The sequence below is a fragment of the Balaenoptera ricei genome, chromosome 10 (genome assembly GCF_028023285.1).
Source record: "Balaenoptera ricei isolate mBalRic1 chromosome 10, mBalRic1.hap2, whole genome shotgun sequence".
NCBI classification, from domain to species: Eukaryota; Metazoa; Chordata; class Mammalia; order Artiodactyla; family Balaenopteridae; genus Balaenoptera; species Balaenoptera ricei.
In genome coordinates this window covers 20,878,576-20,900,023 of record NC_082648.1, presented here as the reverse complement: position 1 = coordinate 20,900,023, position 21,448 = coordinate 20,878,576, and the positions used below count along the sequence as shown (strand labels likewise).

Genomic DNA, 21,448 nt, shown 5'->3' with positions numbered 1-21,448 from the left:
AATCATAACCTTTAACCTCAATGTTTACTGGTGATCGTATCACATCATCCTAGTCCATTCACATGGCCATTTACCTAAAGCAAGGATTTGTAAACTATACGAACTGCCCCACTCCATCCCTACAGGCCAACTCTGGCTGACCACTTGGTTTTGTAAATAAAGTTTTACTACCACACAGTTGAGTTCACTGTTTTCACATTGTCCATGGCTGCTTTCACACTACAATGGCAGAAGTGAGTGGTTGTGACAGAGGCCTCCTAGCCAGGCAAGCTTAAAATTATTTACTATCAGGTCCTTGATGGAAAGTTTGCGAACTCCTGGCCTATTTCATTCTTTCTCTCTCCTTGAACTTCCAACACCTCCTCCGACATCCTCACTCTCCGCTGATGACTTTGCTGTGTACTTCACTGAGTTTCTGCTATTAGAAGCGAATTTTCCATATTACTTGGATATATAATAAATACCTTTGGATACAGTATGAAGCATTTGCTGACCTGAACACTTTCTCCACTTCTTTTGTCCCTGCTTCAGTCTAAGCCTTCATCGGCTTTTGCCAGGATTATTACAAGGGCCTCCTAACTGGTCTCCTCACTTCTTCCCTTGCCCCACCGTTGATTCTACACTCAGCAGCCAGAGATATCTTGGTAAAACGGAAATTAGATGATGTTACTCCTCTGCTCAAAACTGTCCAGCGTCTCCCATCTCACTGAGTGTAAACAGAGTTCAGACGATGCCTGTATGAGACCCTGGGCGTCTGGGTCCCTACAGCTCTTTGTAGCCCCTCATGGTACTTGTTGCCTCTGCTCCAGCCACGCTGACCTTGCTGCCCCTCAAAAATAGCAGGCAGGCTACAGCCTGAGGACTTTGGACGTGCCGTTTCCTCTGCCTGGAACGTACTTCCAGATGAACCTCCTAGTTTTTAACCTCTAGTTTTTAACCAAATGATTCACTTCCCAGTTCTACTTTTCCTAACCACCCTAGTTTAAATTGCACTTCCCACAACTCTGTTTTCTGCTCTTCTTTTCTCTGTGGCACTAATCACCATCCAACATGCTAGTTTCACATGGGCTATTTTGTTTAAGTCTGTATCCTTAACACCTAGAATAGAGTCTATCTCCCAATGAATGTGTGTATAATAAACAAACGAATAAATGTAAGTGAATAATTACCCGAACCATTGTGCCATTACTCTTCACATTGCATCAGATTTTTACCTCCAAAAGGAATCTTAGTGCCATCTGTAAGCCTTTTCTAACGTAAATCAAATTGTAATGCTATCTCATGATGAAGGGTTCTAAGTCTCCTTCCTTTTATTTCAATTCTAAATTGGTATAGTACAATTCTTTGATGCTAGTCAATCATCTTAAATATGAGGACAAAAATCTCTTACATTGGGAGCTTAACTGTAAAGCATTAGTTTCATGGAAACCTGGCCTTGTAGCTGTAACATGTCTGAATCTAACACAGGGTTTCTTTCCAATCTTTAGTTGTTCCTTTCCTATCTACTATGAATTTTTTTAATGTCCACTTGGGCCAAAATTGGATAACTCATCAGACTGTTCACCACAACTTAATAAATACATCTAATAAACTTATATAAAACCCAAACAAAAAACCGTACATAATGATTAACTTTCAAAAGGTACCTATAGAGAATTTTCCTCCAAAATAGTAACTTTCTGGTAGCTTTGCTACCTGTTCTTTCAATGTTTTAATTCTGTTGCTTAAAAATATATATTGCATAGAATTTTTCTTTTTTCTTTTTTTTTAGTGATTTTACTAGGATTTCCTAATATATATGAGGTATATTATGGTTAACCAAATGGTTTCACATGCATTATCTTAATCTTTAAAATAACTGTAGGGAATGGGTATTACTAATCCCTCAAAAGATAAATGGCTTTTCCAAGGTTAGACTGTCAGTGAATTTAAGATCTGGGTCTTAGACTCAAAGACCTTTTCCATCTAGTTTCGTGGAATAATAATAGATAATTATTAGATAATATCTATACTTTCCCTCTTGATTTGTATATTTTTTTAGATGGGTTAATTTCATTTCATCTTAAGTCTGAATTTCTTAAATCCCATTTCTTCCATGGATGATTACAAAGGTATAACATACTTCTGTCCAGACAGGAAAACCCTGTCTACTCTTCCTCACTTGTCATTTGACAAAGCAACCTGGTATTTGGTCCACAGGAGCCTGAAATTCACATGATTTATATTTAACCCAGGGTCAGGACCCATGATTGTATGATTTCCATATGCTTATCTGCGCCCTTTTAACAATTTCAACATACCTCTTCTTGGAGAATCCGAATCTTAAGAATCAGAGCCCGGTTTTCTGCCTCCTGATTTATTAAGAGAAAAATAATTTTAAAGTATTTGAGAAGTTTATGAAAATACCAAATATTAACTTCCAGGGCTATCAACATTTTTTTATCAACCTTATCAACCTTTTTTATCAACCTTAAATATGGCATTGACATATCACAAATAATCCTAGTCTAAAATATTCTCAATACGGGGTTAAGCCTTTGGCTTCAGTTTCTTGGGATCAGTGAGAAGTCACTCTTCCTGACTCAGTCTAACTATGACAGGAAAGGAAAGACGAAAAACAAAAGAAAACAGTGTGGTTTTTTCCCTGCTACTTTACTGCCATCTGCTTATGACAGATAGTGTGAACTCATCTATTTAAACAGCACCTTGAAATCAAAGAGTACTAGCTTTCTATTTGAAGCTGTGGATATTCTCAGATTCAACATTACCGGAACATAGGAACATCAAAAATCATTTTATAATTAGGAGCCCTAAATTCAGAACCATCAGAAGAAAACATATTCCAGGACAGGATATACACCAAAATGTTAACAGTAAATCTTGTGGATAGGGTAGGGTAAAGATTTTGTGGGATTTTATTTTTTCTTTGTTAATATATATTTTCTTATTTTTACAGAGTGAACAGGTACTACCTTTATAACATAAAAATAAAAGGGAGGCCATCTCAGGCTAGGATGTCACCGGTACAAGAACGAAGGAACATACACACCACATAGTTGGAATCAGAAGACCTGAGTTCAGTTCTCACTCTACCATTTATTAGACAATGGACTTTGAATAATCAAAACATTTCTAAACTTTAGCTATAACTCTATTAAATTTTTAAAATGAAGAATAGCAACTTCTGTTTCTACAGAGATTCTGTGAGGACCAATGAGAGGAAACATTAAAAATTCTTTTGAACTTGTAAAACATTGAATTGTAAAAGTGCAAAGGATTAGGACTGTATATCTAGGACTCTGCACTTTAGTAGCAGCTAACATCTAGCCGCAGGAGGAAAGAGGACATTGACTGCTTTACATGTATTAACTCATTCAATCCTCCCAGACTTAAAATAGGTAGTATTGCCATGTCCACTTTGCACAGGGGGACACTGGGGCTTAAAGACGTTACGTGGTTTGCCTAAAGTTAGATAGCCCTCCGAGTCGGGACTTGGATGCCCATTGTCTGACACGCAAGGGTGGGCTCCTGATCATTGCGCTACACGGCTTCCACATAGAAGCTCCTCAATGGTCTCAGAATGAGTCTTTGCTGTAATGCGTTCACAGAGACTTGCAGTCACCTGACACTCAATGAGTCCGGTCCCCAAATTTTACTGTTGAGGCAAAAGCTAAGCTAAGTTGTGTTGGTTGTAGGAAGTCACAAGTGAAAGGCACAGGCCTGGAATCCAAGTCTTCTGATGACTTAGACCTAAAAATAAATTAGTCTGAATGACTTTCAGCTGACCCCCCCACCATGGTTAGCAATGCTCAAATACTGCTGGAAGGATTTTGAAGATTATTACTAAAGCTCTAGATAATAGTTTAACATTCCCAATAAAAATAATTACTTCTCTGGTAGTTGAATTAAAGCTTAGTCTAAATAATGTTTTGCTCTAAAAATTACAAGCCTGTGCTTCTTTAGCATAAGGACTGATTAATGGAACTAACTAATAATCTGTACGTGCTGAGAAAATGGATTTTTTTAAAAAAAAAAAAAAAAACCTGAGAAAAAGGTGAAAGTTTGACAGAGAAAATTTTTTTGGAAAATGTAAGTGGCTTTTAGTGTCAAATATTTATGAATTCACCTATTAACTTCAAAAGGCATTCTAGAGCTTCACAAATCGTTGCAAATATGACTAATTTGTAAAGAATTTTAATCCTGGTTGAAAAGGAACACACAGTTTTTTATCCCACCTGCCTTTACTTTTCTAAGGTGTTACCAATTCATTCATCAGTCTACTGATTTCTGATTTTTGTTTCCAAATAAACCCTCTTGGATTTTAGTTATATAAACTATTAATATAGGTCCATTTCAAAGTACTTGGGTGACTTACTAATTGTTTGTTCTGGGCTACAATCATGGTCTTCTGCTCTTCTGAAGTGTTCATACTAATTTTCAGTTCCTCCAGTTCTTCTTTTAACAGATTTGTTCTCATAATAGCCTGGTGGGCACTGTGGGGTGGGGAGAGAAGGCAATGAGCAAAACCTCAAATATAACTGTCAAAGATACTAAGTAAAGCCACAGACTATTTTTAAACCCAAGTTGAAAACCACTGAAAACTCAAACCAGATGCCAACAACAGTAAAAAAAAAAAAAAAAAAAAAAAAAAGAAACATACTCAAGATCAAGATCTTTCCAAGGGATCTTCTTTCCCTTGGAAAAGGAAGGGATTTGGGTGGAGCATGGTGGGGGAAAAAGGATAGAAGGAAACAAACATATTGCTGAAGACAGAGATTTGGAGGCTCCCTTTGAAATCTATCACTGGCTGAATCACACGGTTCTTTCCTTCTACTAATAAGATGTAATATTAGTTAATGCAATCCCACAAACAGTTATTGAACAATATCATGATCATGTGCTGTACCTTGCAAGAGGACCCATGATGTTGGACAAAAGAGACATGGTATAACCTTAGACAGGTTACATACTAGTGAAGGAGATGACAACTAAACAAACAAGTAGTTACAGATAGTCTCTATATATTTTATTTAAAAGGTTTACTGCAACATTTTTTTACAATAACAAAGCATTGGAAAGAAACTAAATGTCCAACAAAGGGAAACCTATTAAATATATTATGGTAATCTATATCATGGAATTACCTATTTGTACTCCCAAAAGATTATAAACTGTTTTCTGAGCAGGGTCTTGAAGAAGGTATAAATTTTTCCTTACTAAGAAATTACATTGATCGTTCAGCCAATATTTATTGAGCTCCGACTCCATGCCGTTCATTCTAATAGGCATTGAATAAGATAAAGATGAACCCAATCATAAGAACTCTGCTCTCCTGGAATTTATAGTCTAGTAAGGTAAACAGACAATCATAATTGCTATCACAGTATAATAAGAACCAAGGCTGGAGTGATCCCAAGTTCTATAGACACTATAAAAGGAAGATAGCTCAGATAATGAGAAGGAGGAAGGGGAGGGGGACAGAGGGGTAGAGAACAGAAGCTCATTGAGGGGCTGCAAGCAGTCCGATATTGCTGGAGCACAGAGGGGAAAATGGGAGGTAGAGACAAGGCATCAGAGGCCACGTCATGAAGGGGTTTGCAAACCAGATGAAGGACTTTGGATTTTACCCTGAGTGCGAAAGGAATGCATTGAAGTGGTTAAAGCAGGGGCATGATGCGGTCAGACTGGCAGTTAGGAGGAACCTGCCTGCTGGGGTGGCACAAGCTTTGGAAAAGGCAGGGAACCGAACCAGGAGGCTGCTGCAGTGACCCGTGAAAGGAGATGTTGACTTGAACTAAGCGGCAGCTATGGGAATGGAAAGAAGTAAATCTATCTGCGAGAGATAAAGTGGGTAAATTAACAGGACTTGCTCTTTGATGTAGAAGTGAAGTCTGAGGAAGTAAAAGGAGACAGAGATTTCTGGTTTGCAGGCAACTGGAAGGAAGGGATTGCTCTTCTACAGCAGACATTCTACTAAGCGCTGGGGCAACCAGGATAAATAAGACACGGTTCCTCCCATTAACGAGGACACATTAACACAGAAGGCAAATTATACCATGATGGGACAACAGCACAATATCAAAAACAGGCTGTGAGTGCCGACAGGAAACAAGCTCATCCTGAAGGATTGTTGGGGGGGGGGGGGAATCGTGGGTGGGGTAGAAAAGAGGAGGCTTAATTCTGTAGACACTGGCATTCCCGCTGTCCACCCAGATTCTCTAGCCTTTCTGTCCATCCTGCAAGTTACCCAATTCCCTTCTAAGACATGTCTTCACTGCTTAACTTAACCAGAGTCAGCTTCTAGTAACCAGGGTCAGCTTCTAGTACTTGCAACCAAAAGCCCTGTCTGGCACATTCACCCAAAGCATACTTTGCTTGCTTTTTTAAAGAAACTTTGAATTATTATATTTCAAATAAATAATAAATAAGCCAATTGTGGAATGGAGAGAGCTTGAGGTTAGCATATATTTTTTTTAATTTTATAGATTGGTTTGGAGGCTGGTCAAAAATTATGAGGGTAAGAGTTCATGGTCAGAATGCTTTACTGTCTTTTCAAGTTAACTTAGAACTTCTCTGTTCAGAATTTTAGACCTACAACATCTGTACACGCATACTTTGTGAGAGCCATGTTGCTTGTTTCCTGAGGCTCAAGCATCTCCCAGCAACCTATTTTACCAGTGTCTGACACTTTATCTGGTATGTCTCCAAGGTCCATTATCCCTTTCTATCTTAAGCTAAGGTCATGAAATTTCTTATCATCCTTCTAGGCTACAGGTACTCTGAGGGTACATTTTAAACATGACTCATCAATGTATCTCTCATAATACTTAGCATGGGACTTTGCATAGTGTAAGAGTTCTACCGAACCACAGACTGTTGGGATGGATTCACGCTTGACCCTTAGGCATACTGGTCTTACACAGAGATTGAATGACATAGAGAACATTATCACTAGAAAAGAACTAACAAACCTTACTGGTGGGAAAGTAAAATAGTGCAGCTGCTTTGGAAAACAGTTTGGCAGTTCCTCACAATGCTAAGTATAGGTTACTACCCAGCAATTCCACTCCTAGGTATACACCCAAGAGAACTGAAAACGTATGTCCACATAAAAACTTGTACACAAATGTTCATAGCAGTACTATTCATAAGAGTCAAAAAGTGGAAATAAACCAAGTGTCCTAACTGAGGTATATCCATACAATGGAATATTATGCAGCCATAAAAAAGGAATGAAGCAGTGATATATGCTACAACATGGATGAGCTTTGGAAATGTGATGCTAAGTGAAAGAAGTGAGACACAAAGGTCACATACTGTATGATTCCATGTATATGAAAATGCCCAGAACAGGCAAATCCAGAGAGAGAGAAAGTAGATTAGTGGTTGCCAGAGGCTGAGAGGAGGGGGAAATGGAGAGTGACTGCTAATCAGTATGGGATTTCTTTTTGGAGTGATGAAAATATTCTGGGATTAAATCATGGTGATGGCTGTACAACCTTGTGAATATACTAAAAACCACTGAATTAATTGTATACCTTAAAAGGGTGAATTTTCTGCTATGTGAATTATATCTCAATAAGAAACAGATTTATTTTTTTAAAAAAGGAAAAAGAACTGAAAGCTCCCAGCACACAGTAACCCCATCATGGCTCACCTTTTTATCTGAAGGCGCAATTCAGTACAGTCCTCTGATAACTGGCTGTTTGCGTCTTCCAAGCTTTCTAATGCCAATTTAAGCTTATTATTTTACTCCTCCAATTTCTGCTTGTTGAAATGCAGGTCTGCTACACAGGTAATCAAATCAGGCACCTCTCTGCAGGTGAAAGAATGAATGAGAATAATCTTCAACATCTCTAATCCCTTCCTATCAAAGTAAGGCGAATGGTTAAGCCCAAACAGGCTTAAATATTCCTGTGAGATTTTCTACTTTATCTTCATTCATCCTCATAAGTGTAGTTTATTTACACAGTATTTATTCAAGTACTTATTACAATAGCATCAAAGATTTTTCCAAAATTCCCAGATATTTAGCATCTGCCACTTGTGAAGTCGACTTCTACAGCTTTTATTTCTTCCTTTCCACTTTGCTCCCAACATCTGCCTCTGTCTACACTGAAGAGTTCCTATTTCTGCCTGGGTTATGGAAAGTCCTGAAATAAACTGACACTGTACTCTTTCAGTCAGGAATCTTGGCAGGTTTGAATAGGCCTTTAACTAGGAAACAATTCCTAGAGTCTTATAATTGTAGCCTGAAGCTCACAATTTAGTACTCATCTTTCCTATAATTTTCTACAGCTTGTTAATGTTTGTGGGTGTCACTCTTGCCCCTGACATTTGATCATAAACGCTGTGAGAGTCAGGACTGTGTGTTTCATGGAGTCCCAGGCCTTCTCTTCCTCTTTGCCATATTTTCTTAGAGTTTAGCACAGGTTGGCTACATGAGTCCTACTCCACCATTTTTGCACGGATGAACCTGAAGTGGCAAAGATAAAATAAGCAAGGACAGGTCCAGTGGTTAAGACTCTGTGCATCCAATGCAGAGGGCGTGGGTTCGATCCCTGGTCTGGGAACTAAGATCCCACATGCCACATGCCGTGTGGTGGGGCAAAAATAATAATAATAATAATAAGGAAGGACAGAGTCACCTCCCCTTAATATCTAAAACTCACATTTAGCAGAAAACAGCTTTTCTCATTCATATCTAAAAGTATCTATTAAAGAAGTGCTTTAAAAGTAATCCCCCGAAGAGCTTAAGGTCAATGTCATAATTCTACTTCAAATGGAATTTGTTTTCCATGGAAAACACATGAAGTCAAAGAAGGAGAAGCGTTTCATGAGTGAGAAAATGTTAATTTATGTCATACTAATCTTCCATAATTTGTGTTCCTAGTGAAACTACTTCTAATGCAATTGGGATAGAATAGGTAAAAGTTAAAAATAAATTATGTGAGCCCTACCACACACACACAAGAAGAGCTAAGTGACTTTATTGTAAATAAAATACATAAATCTATGAAATAAATAAGAAAATAAATAAGAAAACTTGAGGCACTTAAGAAAGCATTGTAAGTAAAAATGCTTACAAGACTCCTTTAAACATGTCTCCACCCAAAGCCTCAAAGCTCCGTGATACAGAATCTGTTATATCTGTGGTCATCTTAACTGAAACACATGTAAGAGAGGTTTATGAAAAATCCTTTCTCCAAACCACAAGAAAGTGGCAGAACAATCCCAAAGAAACACATTCAAACTTGCTCCACCTGATTTTATGCTGTCCTGTTCCAAAGCAGAATTACCCATTCTGTTGCTTGATCCATTATTCACTCCTTCCCTGTAACCAAAAAACAAAACCAATGAGCTAGGATTCTTTGCCAAACCAAAGCTTAGCTAATTTTTCAGATGTGCTCTGTACTTTCTTATTCAGGTCTTTCTTTCTGAATTTTAAAACCATCTATTCATTCAGCAACTACTTGGAACCCAACACTGTGCTTAAATACGGTCATAGAAAAGAAACATAAGGCGTACCTCCACCTTCCATAAACTTTTAATCTAACATGAAAAGAAAATGTGCGCACAGAAATAGGTAGGTGTCGATGTACAGCAGCTGTGCTTAGGGGATGGGAGGTCTCAGTGCGTCAGGAAGTTGATGTAGTTTAAAGGGATAAGTGGACACTTGTAGAGGTAGCAAGACCTTGGGCCTTAAAGAATTGGGAAAGAAAAGACACGAACAACTAATACTTTGGGATACACTGATGGTGTTCTTTTCTCTTTCTCATGAAAAACCAAGTTGAACCTAGACTAACTGTACTTTGGAACATTTCACACTTGAAATTTGGGGAACCCTCTTCACAGGCCTCTATCCAGGACACCAATGCTAGCTCTAAACCCCAAAATAAACATATTAAAATTTCAACCATTTCTTTTCCAAGAGTCTTTATACTATGATTTTAGCTTTGTCACTTAATCTTTCTAAATGCCAAACCCTTAGATTATCTCTCTGGAGCAGCTACGAAAGCCACTAAATTTGTACTTACATCCCGTTGCATTTCAATGTGAGATGTCTGTCAGAAGATGACTGAGCAGAATAACTCAGACATCACTCTTACTATTCCTAGATCTACATCCATCACCATTTCTGAGTTCCTGTTCTTATATTTCGTATTTATATCTCCCATGTTTTTTCTTTTCCTTTATATTTGTTATAAAAATAAGTTTTCTCTTTAGCCCTCACTCCACTTTATAAATGAATTATTGATATTTTTATTACACAAACCTAAATATTTTAGTAAGAATAGAAAATTCATAAGAAAAGAGGACACAAACTTAAGATCATCATACAGAGATAATCATTTCGGAGTATATTCCTCCCAGCTTTTCTGCGCATATTTTTATTTCTTGACAAATAAGGGATCATACTACATATACAGATCTATGGCCGATTGTTTGAAATAAATACATATGAATATTTCTCTTGTCAAATATTTATCTAATTATAATTTTGAGTGACTAATTAGGATTCTAATTGGTATGGAAGTATTGTAAGTCATTTGTCCAAATATCTGCTTTTAAATATTTACATTGCTTCTATTTATCACTATCATAAACAACATTCTGCATATATAGAGAGAGTATATGATTGGTTATTTTTCCTGAAGTTATATTATTTGACCACATTACATATTTTTAAGGGTTTGATACACATTCCTAAATTGCCCGTGAAAAACTGTGCCAACTTACACTATTACCAACAAAGTATGAGAGGGCCTATTTCTCCACCTGCCCTGATAACATGGGATAGAGTCAGTCTTCTAAATCTTTGTTAACCCGATAGGCAAAAATGATATGTTCTCTTTATTTGCATTTCTTTGATTACTAGTAAGATTAGATATTTTTATATATATTTATCTTGCCTTCACAATTAACTCATGTATAGCAAACAACATCTCAGTCACATTTTTTAAGTCATTATATATTAGGAAACCATTGACCAAAACCGCCTGCCTTGGCCAGGCATGATGATAACCACTTGCATGAATTGTCTCACAACAGGAGGTCCCGATAAAGAACACAGTACTGGGCTTCCCTGGTGGCGCAGTGGTTAAGAATCCCCCTGCCAATGCAGGGGACACGGGTTCGAGCCCTGGTCCGGGAAGATCCCACATGCCGCGGAGCAGCTGGGCCCGTGAGCTACAATTACTGAGCCTGCGCTCTAGAGCACATGAGCCACAACTACTGAAGCCTGCACGCCTAGAGCCCGTGCTCCGCAACAAGAGAAGCCACTACAATGAGAAGCCCGCGCACTGCAACGAAGAGTAGCCCCTGCTCGCCGCAACTAGAGAAAGCCCGTGTGCAGCAACGAAAAACCCAACACAGCCAAAAAACAAACAAACACAGTGCTACCTCAGAAAACTAACCAGGAGAATTTGGGAGGAGCCAAAAAGAGGAAGGAAGAGACTATATGTCCTGCCAACCTCCCAGAAACCCGCACGCTGGAATCCATCTTGGCAGAGGGATGCGCACGCCACCAGGGAGGACCCTGAGTCAGAATGATGGGTCAGAGACAACCCGGAAACTAACCCCATTACCACAAAACCCGAGACTGCGAGCCACGTGGCAGAGCAGTACTCCTGGGTTCCCTTACCCTGCTGCTCTCCACCTGGGCACCACTTCCCAATTAAGTCTCTTGCTTTGTCAGCACATGTGTCTCCTTGGACAATTCATTTCTGAGTGTTACACAAGAGTCCACTCTCAGGCCTCGGAACGGGTCCCCCTTCCTGAAACATATACATCCTAACCCCGCATGAAATCTAGCAAGTTTTGCCACCGTTTGGGCTTAAAGCATTCTTTAAGAAAACTCCTAGTACATATCAGCTGGTAGCTGGAGATTGGTGGCTGAGTAAAAGCCAAAGGATTGGGCTTTCCTCGTGGCGCAGTGGTTGAGAATCCGCCTGCCAATGCAGGGGACACGGGTTCGAGCCCTGGTCTGGGAGGATCCCACATGCCGCGGAGCAACTGGGCCCGTGAGCCACAACTACTGAGCCTGCGCGTCTGGAGCCTGTGCTCCGCAACAAGAGAGGCCGCGATAGTGAGAGGCCCGCGCACCGCGATGAAGAGTGGCCCCCACTTGCCACAACTAGAGAAAGCCCTCGCACAGAGACGAAGACCCAACACAGCCAAAAATAAATAAATAAATAACATCTGATTGTCTTAAAAAAAAAAAATCCTTAACCTCATTTCATTTAAAAAAAAAAAAAAAAAAAAAGCCAAAGGATCAGGCTTCCTGTGAAATAAGATGATGCTTCTCCAGTATCCGCCCAGGGCACCTGATCTCATGGGTACCATTCTCCTTCTCCTTTTTTCAGCTTCACCATCCTTTCCTTTTCCTTTTAGCCTCCTTATATTCTAGGCTTCTAAATTACACTCACTGACTACATCTCCCCACTGATCTTAAAAGGGAGTTCACGCTGAATTTAAATGCATTTGGTGACTTGGTGGTCAGTACCAATAATTTGCTTGACTCCTGTGCCAGAAGAATGTAATAATATGTGCTGCCCCTAATCACAATAAATGAATGTTATCATAATTAACATAATAGGTTCTCAAAGTGTGCCCATCACCCCCCCAACCAACTCCCCCCATTAGTATCAGTGTCACCTGGAAACATGCTAGAAATGCAGACTATCAGGCTTAACCCCAGACCTACTCAATCATGGTGGAGATACCCAACAATCAGGTATAATATCATTTAGGTGAGTCCAGTGCATGCTCAAGTGTGAGAAGCACCAGATTACAGTATTTCCATCAGTGCAGAAAACAGTGATTAGCATTCATTGTAAGCAATTGTTAAAACAGAACGTGAAAACACGTCCTGCTGGGACGATGATTACCATTTGTTTCTGCAGTGAGCTATCCATTCTCTCATGATGGCCTGGAAGGTTTCCAGATTCACATGCATGTCTCTCTTCTCAGGATCGAGCATGTTCCACAGCTCCTCAAGGCTACCATCTTCAGAACCTTGACTAGTTGTTTGTCTCAGGTAATCTATTACTTTGGTAACTCTGACTGAGCCTTAGGAAGAAGAAAGCCAAGTTAGTTTTAAAAGGTGAGGAAAGATTATTTTTTAAAAGTGAGGCACTTAACTCTTTTAGGTCCCTTGGGAACCTAAACGTGCCTTATAACCCTCGCAGTACTGCTGAGTTGGTATCACAGAGTAAAAAGAGCACTGGCCTTGGGTTGGAGTCTAACAGACTAGGGTCAAATCTTGGCTCTGGACTGTATCAGCTGGGTGGCTCTGGGAAAATCACTCAACCTCTCTGAGCCTCAGTGTCCTTGTCTGTGAGACGATGCCTACTACACAGAGGTGTTGTGAGATCTAAATAAGAACGACATATGCATTCAATAATCACTTGTGGGAAGTGATCAAAATGCCACTTTATTTTTGTCTCCCATTCTTTTCTTAAAAAACATTCAGTGAAGGAAGGGTTTCCTCTGCCCTAGATGAAATTTCAGCCTCCAGTAAGTGGTCTGACTTTTATTTGGGGGGAGGGGTAGAAAAGTCATTCTTAGACACAGTCTTACTATCACATTCAGAAATTAAAGTCAAACAGACTATGTTAGTTATTAACACACCAATCTTCTTGAAGCATAAGACACGTCTTTTAACTAAGTCCTGACTTGGGCTAGCTGCTTGAAGGGGAGAAGGAAAAGGAAGTAGAAGGTTGATAGGGTAGATGCAGAAATGAAGATTCTTCCCCCAGGAGGTAAGCAGAGACCCTGATATATATATAGAATAAGTCCAGTACATAATTAGAAGGAGGGGAGAGTTGTAAAGGAGACTGAACAACTTTAAAGAGTATTAATTTAATGGAAAAGGTCATTTAGCTGTGACAGGAAGAAATGGAAATAAAATTATTAATAATTATTTAGAGAGATGATTTTTATTCCTGTTTGCAGTAGAGTTGGAGAGTCAAAAAGAATACCTATATCTCATTTTCCTCCACTAAAACTCTGGAACCTGTATCATATACCTCAACTCGAAAGGTCTTCTGTGATGGTTTTGTAATATGTCAACTTAACGGGGCCATGGAGTGCCCAGATATTCGGTCACATTATTCGGTTGCTTCTGTCAGGGTGTTTTTGAATGAAATCAACATTTAAACTGGTAGACTAAGTAACACAGACTGCCCTCCCTAATGTGTGTGGGCCTGGATAGAACAAAAAGGCAGACCCTTCACCAAGTGAGAGAGAGTTCTTCCTGCATGACTGCCTTTGAACCGGGACTTGTCTTTTTTCCTGACTTTGGACTCAAACAAAAACATCAGCTCCTTCTCAGTTTTCAGCCTGTCGACCTCTGGACAGGTTCTCTCCTGCTTCTCAGGTCTTTGGATGCTGACTGGGACTAAACCATCATCAGCTCTCCAGGTCTCCAGCTTGCTCACTCACCCTGCAGATCTTAGAACTTGTCTGTTTCCACAATCACGTGAGTCAATTCTTTACAATAAATCTCTTTATGTACATTACACATGCACACACACACACACACACACACACACACACACACACCCATTGGTTCTGTTTCTAATACATCTCCCATCTCCCTTCAGTGGAACTTCCTTATTTTCTTCAGGGAAATAGTTCCTTAACTTCTGTCCAAACAGAGAGGCTTTGGGGGAATAAACAAGTCCCATTCATCCTACCAATATAATTAAGAGTATAGGCAAATGTTTTGCTATGAGAATGTTCATTATGGATCATTATGGTGCTGTTTATAATAGAGAAAAAAAATATCCAATTGAGACATATTGTTTAAATATATTATGTTACATCCCCCAAAAGTACAGTATATAAAGCAAATTTGTTGACCCAGACAAGTACTTGAAATTTTTCAGTGAGAAAAAGCAGATTATAAAGCGAGTCTGGGAACATTCCCATACATACTTAGGGAACTTGTATATAGCTTAAGGAGAAAAGAATGACCAAAAACAAGCCTTAAACCATTGTGGTGGTGAGGTGGACAGACTCCAGGGTGCCCCTTTATGATCCCTGCCTCCTAATGTTTACACCCCTGTGTAGTCTCCTCCCTTGAGTGTGGGCTTGACCTGGGACTTGCTTCTAACCAGTAGAATATGGCAAAGGAGACAGGATTACATGTATATAATTGCATGATTAAGTTACATAAGATCACAGTGCCTATCTTGCTGGAGTCATTCCCTTGCTGGCTTTGAAGAGGCAAACTGCCATATTACGGACTACCTATGTTTAGAGATCCAACTAGTAAGAAACTGTCCAGCTGACAGCAGCAAGACTCTGAAGCCCTCAGTACTACAACTGCAAGAAACTAAATTCTGCCACCTAAAGCAGCTCATTCCCCAGTCGAGCCACAGATGAGACAGCTGCCCTGGCCAATATCTTGACTGCAGCCTTGTGAGTGAGTTCCTTAACAGAGGACCCATGTAAACCATGTGTGAATTCCCGATTCACAGGAATCGTGAGGTAGTAAATGTGTGTTGTTTCAAGCCACCAAGTTTGTGGTAATTCAGCAACAGGAAACAACATAAGTAGTTTGGGTACTGCTCATCTGAAACCATTGTGTATGTACTGTAGAATAAAGCAAAGGAACATTTATACTGGTGTCACTGAGAACCAAGATTTTCTGTGGTTGAAAAAGGGCATACAGAATATGAGATGAGTAAAAACCCTGTAGTCCTGAATTTGCTTTAGAAGGAAGACTATGAACTCATAATTCAATTTATCTTCAAAATTTTTAAGTACTTCTTAGGTCTGCCCACTGAAAATGCCTAGAAACAACCACCATCCCCTGTCCCCAGATTGTGGTCTCTATATATTATTTCCCATTAAAAGGAACCATGGATCCTTGAAGAAATAACTAATTCCAAGGTTGGGGCAGGAAATGTATGAGATAAGCCTAAAGACTTTTATAATACTAGGGAAAACAAGGAAGCTACTAAAAAGGATGGGGATGTCTCAAAAGTGTTAGTACCTGGGACACCTGGTTGCTCCAGGAAGTAATGAGATGCTCAAAGAAAGATGGGGACAACGCAAACAGACACAGGAGCCAGCTTAAAGAATATCTTGCTGGCCAACTCTGGGACACTTAGAGCATCAAAATAAATAATGATAGTAACAGATTATATATACTGAATTAAGAAGAGTCCAGAAATTCATAGTGATATTAATTCATTTAATTAGAGAAATGGTAAAACCCTGATGATAGAATGACAAGTAAAAAATATAGAAACAATATTGGAAACTGAAAATTTTCTATTTGGCAACCACCATGGTAAGAATTGATTTAGGCAAGAAATATCAATAGATGCTATGTTTCTGATCACCAATTCCAATGTGTAGAGTTCTTCCCCCTACCCCCTACCCCACCCTACAACATACACACATCCAAGCAATTCTCAAGACACTGGGTGTTCTACAGTTCAACCCAATTCTGATACTATCTATGTGGTGATAGTGTCAGAGCCACAGGTTAATGGCTCAGTCTTACAAAACTGACCCCACCCCCTGTAGACACCAATGCAAGGCTAGGTTGTCACCTGTGCTTCTGATGGACCAACTATAGATTGGAGGGTCCCATGACTCCTCTTTGTGTTCCATTAATTTGCTAGAGCAACTCACAGAACTCAAAGAAATTTTTTACTTACTATATCACCAGTTTATTATACAAGGATATAACTCAGGAACAGCCAGATGGAAGAGATGTATAGGGCAAGGTATGGGGAAAGGGCATGCAGCTTCTGTGCTCTGCCCAGCATGCCACACTTTCCAAATCTCCACGTGGAAGCTTTCGAAACCTCTCCTTTTGGGTTTTTATGGTGGCTTCGTTACATAGGCATGATTGATTAGATCATTGGCCATTGGTGATGAAACTCAATCTCTATCCCCTCTCCCCTCCCTGGAGGTCTGGGGAGTGGGACTGAAAGTTCCAACCACCTAATCACATGATTGGCTCCACTGGCAACTAGCCCTCATCCTAAGGTGGGGTCCAAAAGTCATTTCATTAACGTAAAAAAGGCACCTTTATTGCTCTCATCACTTATGAAATTCTAATGGTTTTAGGAGCTCTGTGCCAAAAATGGGACAAAGACCAAATATATACTACTTATAATAAATCATAATATCACAGATGCTAAAACTAGTGAGTGAAAGTTTGATGAGGAACAGGATGTTTACATAGATTCAAAATATCTTCCCATAAATTATTTATTAATTACTGATGAAATAAAAATTCATATTCTAAGGCAAGTCAAGGAAAATTTAACCATAAAATAGTTTCTCTGCTCTTTGGCCCCCTCTCTCCCCTCTACTGTGCATTGTGTATCTACATTACGCATCCCAAACATCCCCGTCAGCAGAAATACCTGCTCAACCATAAAGAGCAACATTCTCCTAGCATCAGCAAGACAAATGCTCAGGACATAACCTTCCTTCCTAATCTTGTAAGGAGCCACGATGACCCATGAGCCACTACCCGCTTTGTATGCTTAGATCTGCATTGTGTAGACTGTCAATAATATGTCGTTTAATGTACAGCCCTCTGTCTCAAAATATGCTTTGACCTTTAACAGACAGAACAGTTCTCAGAGCTTTCTGAAAGGCTGTTCCTGAGTTATAATCCTCAATTTGCCTCGAATAAAATTTTCCATTTCTTTCTTAGATCGACTGATTGATTTTTTATAGACATTATAAAGGAAAAATAGTAACTTTACAATAGGGATATTTGGCAGACACCACACTAATCAAGTGATCAAAGTTAAAAATCCTGATATATTGTACGGAGAAGAACATAACATCACTTCCGTAGTGTGCCTGCAAAAATCTATAACCTGAATAATCAAGAGGAAATATCAGATGTTCTACAAAGTAACTGGCATATACTCTTCAAAAATTTCAAGGTCATAAAAGACAAGGAATGGAGGAACTCCTCCAGATTTAAGGGGACTAAAGAGATGTGACAACTGAATTCGATCCTAGACATGGAAACAAAAAATCTATAAAGAATATTATTGGGAAAATTGACAAAATTTGAATATTGACTTTTAAATTAGATAATAATATTGTATCAAGGTTAAATATCCTAATTTTGACAATCATTCTGTGTTCATGCAAATGTCCTTCTTTGTAGGAAATACACACTGATGTACTTAGGGGTAAAAAGGCACAATATCTGCAATTTACTCTCAATCAGAAGCACAATCAAGCTTTTATCCTGCCTTTCCTTTGGGAAACAAGACTCAGCCAGAGCCAAATAGTTGCTAGGCAGGGTAGAGTTTCTTTTTATAGATATTCCAGCTGATAAAATAGGAAGGAATAATAGACTATCACCTTTAGCAACACCTAATGAAAGAATAAATCTAGGCCTTCATCCTCAAATAGTTTTGTCTTCTGATAAAAACATATACACCATCTATGTGGAATCTTGCCAAAAAAAGATACAAAACTTTTATCTGATCAAACCTCTAAATGTAGGGGACAAAGAAACAGGTTGTGTTTCTACGACCACACAATCACCAGAATTCAGACTGGGGGAAACTATGAGATAAAAGAACCAGTTTCATTAACAAATAACTTAAAATACAAAAAAGAGAGAATAGGAAGGGAACATAGAGATAAGCAAGACGACCAATAACAATGAACAAACTTTTCTTGGATATTGATTTGAACAAATAAACTGTTTAAGAAAAAATAAATTTCTCACACAAATGAGAAAACAAATGCTGATAAGATATTTGATATTAAGAAATTATGTCACCTTTTTAGTCATGAAAATGACATTGCATAGTTGTGTCTGAAATCAGTCTTTACCTTTTGAACGTACTGAAATATTTACAGGTGAAATAATATGATATCTTGGATTTGTCTCAAACTAATCCAGAGTGGAGGAGAGGAAAGTGGGTGGGGCTAGCAATGAGACATCATTATTTATGACACATATATAAGGGTTATACCTCTTTACTCCTGTATACGTTTGTAATTAATGTTCTATAATAAAAAAGTTTCAATCCAAATAAAACAACGTCATATTGACCAAGGAATTTGTGGAAGGTCATATAACAAATCATTAACAATGCTTACTCAGGGAAACAGGATTACTGATGAGTTTTTTTCTCTTCTTTTCTATATATTATTAATTTTATTACATTGGTCACGAGCCATTTCCATGCTAAAAATTACTTGCGGAAATTTTAAAAAGAACACATCTCTAAGAAAAACAGAAGTGAAAATCTAAAATTAACTCAAAAATTTGAGCTAAATTTGTGTAGCAGTTTTATACGTATGAAGTATATACTTCTTGTGAGGCAACAACTATGAGAGGTAAGTAGTTCCAGTCAATGATTGCAGCTGGTAAATCAGTTGATAAGCTCAATAAAATCATTCAAGACACTGGTAAAAATATGCAAAACAGGGACAAAGAAATTAACCAACATCTAGACAGCCACCCTTCCTCCCAAATTAGGTTGCACCCACCACGTGTGTAGACACAGATACACAGAGCAGCACACATAAACCATTTCCCTTTCTCTCACAATAGAAAGTACAATGACTTGATGAGTACCACCGAACATCTGAGCAGAATAATTTTCGACTGACCTCTGCATTTGGTGTCACATGCATTAAAAATACTTGTAAGCAACTCCTCTTCACAGGTCCCGTTATTGCTATAGGCTACATCTTCCTTGCCATCATCAGTTCCTTGTTTCCACCCTAGTAGAAGAAAAAGTTTGCATATCCAGATGCTTTTCTGTGCTAATATGCTTAATTGCTAATTTTTTTTTTGTTTTAATTTTAACAAAGAAAACATATTTAAATAAAGAGCAGTCCACAATACTGGTTACTTAACTTGAATAGATCAAGCAGAGAAAGTGGTCTTGAAGGGTCTCTGATTAGTCATTTTCCTTTCCTTATAAGTTTTATAAAGGTAGAATAAAAGGAGAGATGAAGAAGAGGGAAATGAGCTTTACTGCCCTGTAATGTTAGAAGCACTCTGTGAAAAAGCAAATAGTGTAGCACAAATAGAAATATTTTAAGGAAAAATAGAGGGAACGTAAAGACTAGCTCTACAGAAAATGTGCCATTTTACATTGTTTTGTTTTTCAGGGCCTATCATATATGGGACTCTGTAGGCAATCCCCTAAATAGAATTCCAAAATTTCATTGAAATTGGCCTCCAAAATTTACATTCTCCCCTGGTCTACTTTATTGGCTCTACATTTTCTTACATGTTTTACTCTCACACACACACAAAATGCTAAAATGGTAGTTTTCAGCAAGGCATGTTGGAACTATATGAATTTTAGCTCCCTGTATCTATGTATTCCCATCACAACATTCTAATTTGCCCAGGAGAAAGTTTGTTTTCAGGTCAGCAGAGAAATGCCAATGATTATGATTGTAAATACAATCTAGAATTTCTATCAGGTTTATAATTGAAAGCATAGAAAATACTTATATTTCACATATAAGAGTTTTTTAAGAGAGGAAAAAACAATTTTAAGGGAAAGATGGATACTTCCCTCCAAGTTTCGATAATGTACACTGGTATTTCATTTTAGTTCAGGTATTCTCATAGTGATATATGCTCAAGGCTTTATCGGAAGAACAAATATTAAAAGATGAATATTTACCCTCTTCATTCAGAGATAATTTTTTCACCACTGAATCCTGACGAGTAAAAAATTCAGAGTTCTGATTAGAGGTGGAATCAAAGTCAAGTGTTAAGGCACTAAAATCATTTTCACTACAACAGTCTTTCAAATCCTTGTTAGAGAAGAGTTCCCTTTTTCTGATCTGCGGTATCAAAGATGTGTAATTCTGGGAGCTCTGTGATCTAGGCCTGGAGATGTTTTCCGAACTTGTGAGGATAAGAGAGTATGTTGCATTCTTGGGAGAGCTGAGATGAGAGATGGGTGGGGTTCTTGGAGACACTCGTTGAGGACGTGAAGTAAAGGCACCAACTTTCTCAGGACTTGAGGAGCGAGGGTCAGGCAGAGGAATGGGAGCAGTCGTCATTTTCTTCAGTACCTCTTCAAAGTCTTTCTTGGGGTTAGTCTGTGGACTGTCAAACCTGCTAGATTGGTATTTGATAATCTGTTGGATGGGATGTGTACTCTCTTCTCTCTTTTGAATGGCTTGGATTTTTCTACAGATGCTTTGCACCGGGTTATGCCGCTTCTCAGTTGCTTTCTTGGTAAAGGCCATTGTTGACTTTCCTCCAATGAGACAGAGGAAGTGGCTAAAGTACCGGCAAAAGTAGACATGTTTTTCAAAGTTAGCATTGTCCTAACAATAATGTAACAATAAATATTTATTCCCAAACCAACTTCGGAGGGACCAAGATGTCTTTAAACAACTATCTTTAAACAATTGCTTTTTTATATTTAAGTATAGTTGATTTACAACGGTGTGTTAGTTTCAG

The 21,448-nt window shown here is 38.6% G+C and overlaps 1 protein-coding gene across 1 annotated transcript in view; it reads right to left on the bottom strand.

The window, feature by feature from the left end:
* Positions 1 to 21,231, bottom strand: part of IRAG2 (inositol 1,4,5-triphosphate receptor associated 2) — a 91,176-nt gene extending 69,945 nt beyond the window's left edge. Inside the window, 8 exon segments of the mRNA XM_059935466.1 lie at positions 2,301 to 2,351; positions 4,376 to 4,493; positions 7,658 to 7,816; positions 9,087 to 9,165; positions 9,255 to 9,334; positions 12,891 to 13,071; positions 19,624 to 19,737; positions 20,658 to 21,231. Of these exon segments, the coding sequence (XP_059791449.1) occupies positions 2,301 to 2,351; positions 4,376 to 4,493; positions 7,658 to 7,816; positions 9,087 to 9,165; positions 9,255 to 9,334; positions 12,891 to 13,071; positions 19,624 to 19,737; positions 20,658 to 21,231 (1,356 nt within the window).
* Between the last annotated feature and the right edge of the window lie 217 nt (positions 21,232 to 21,448).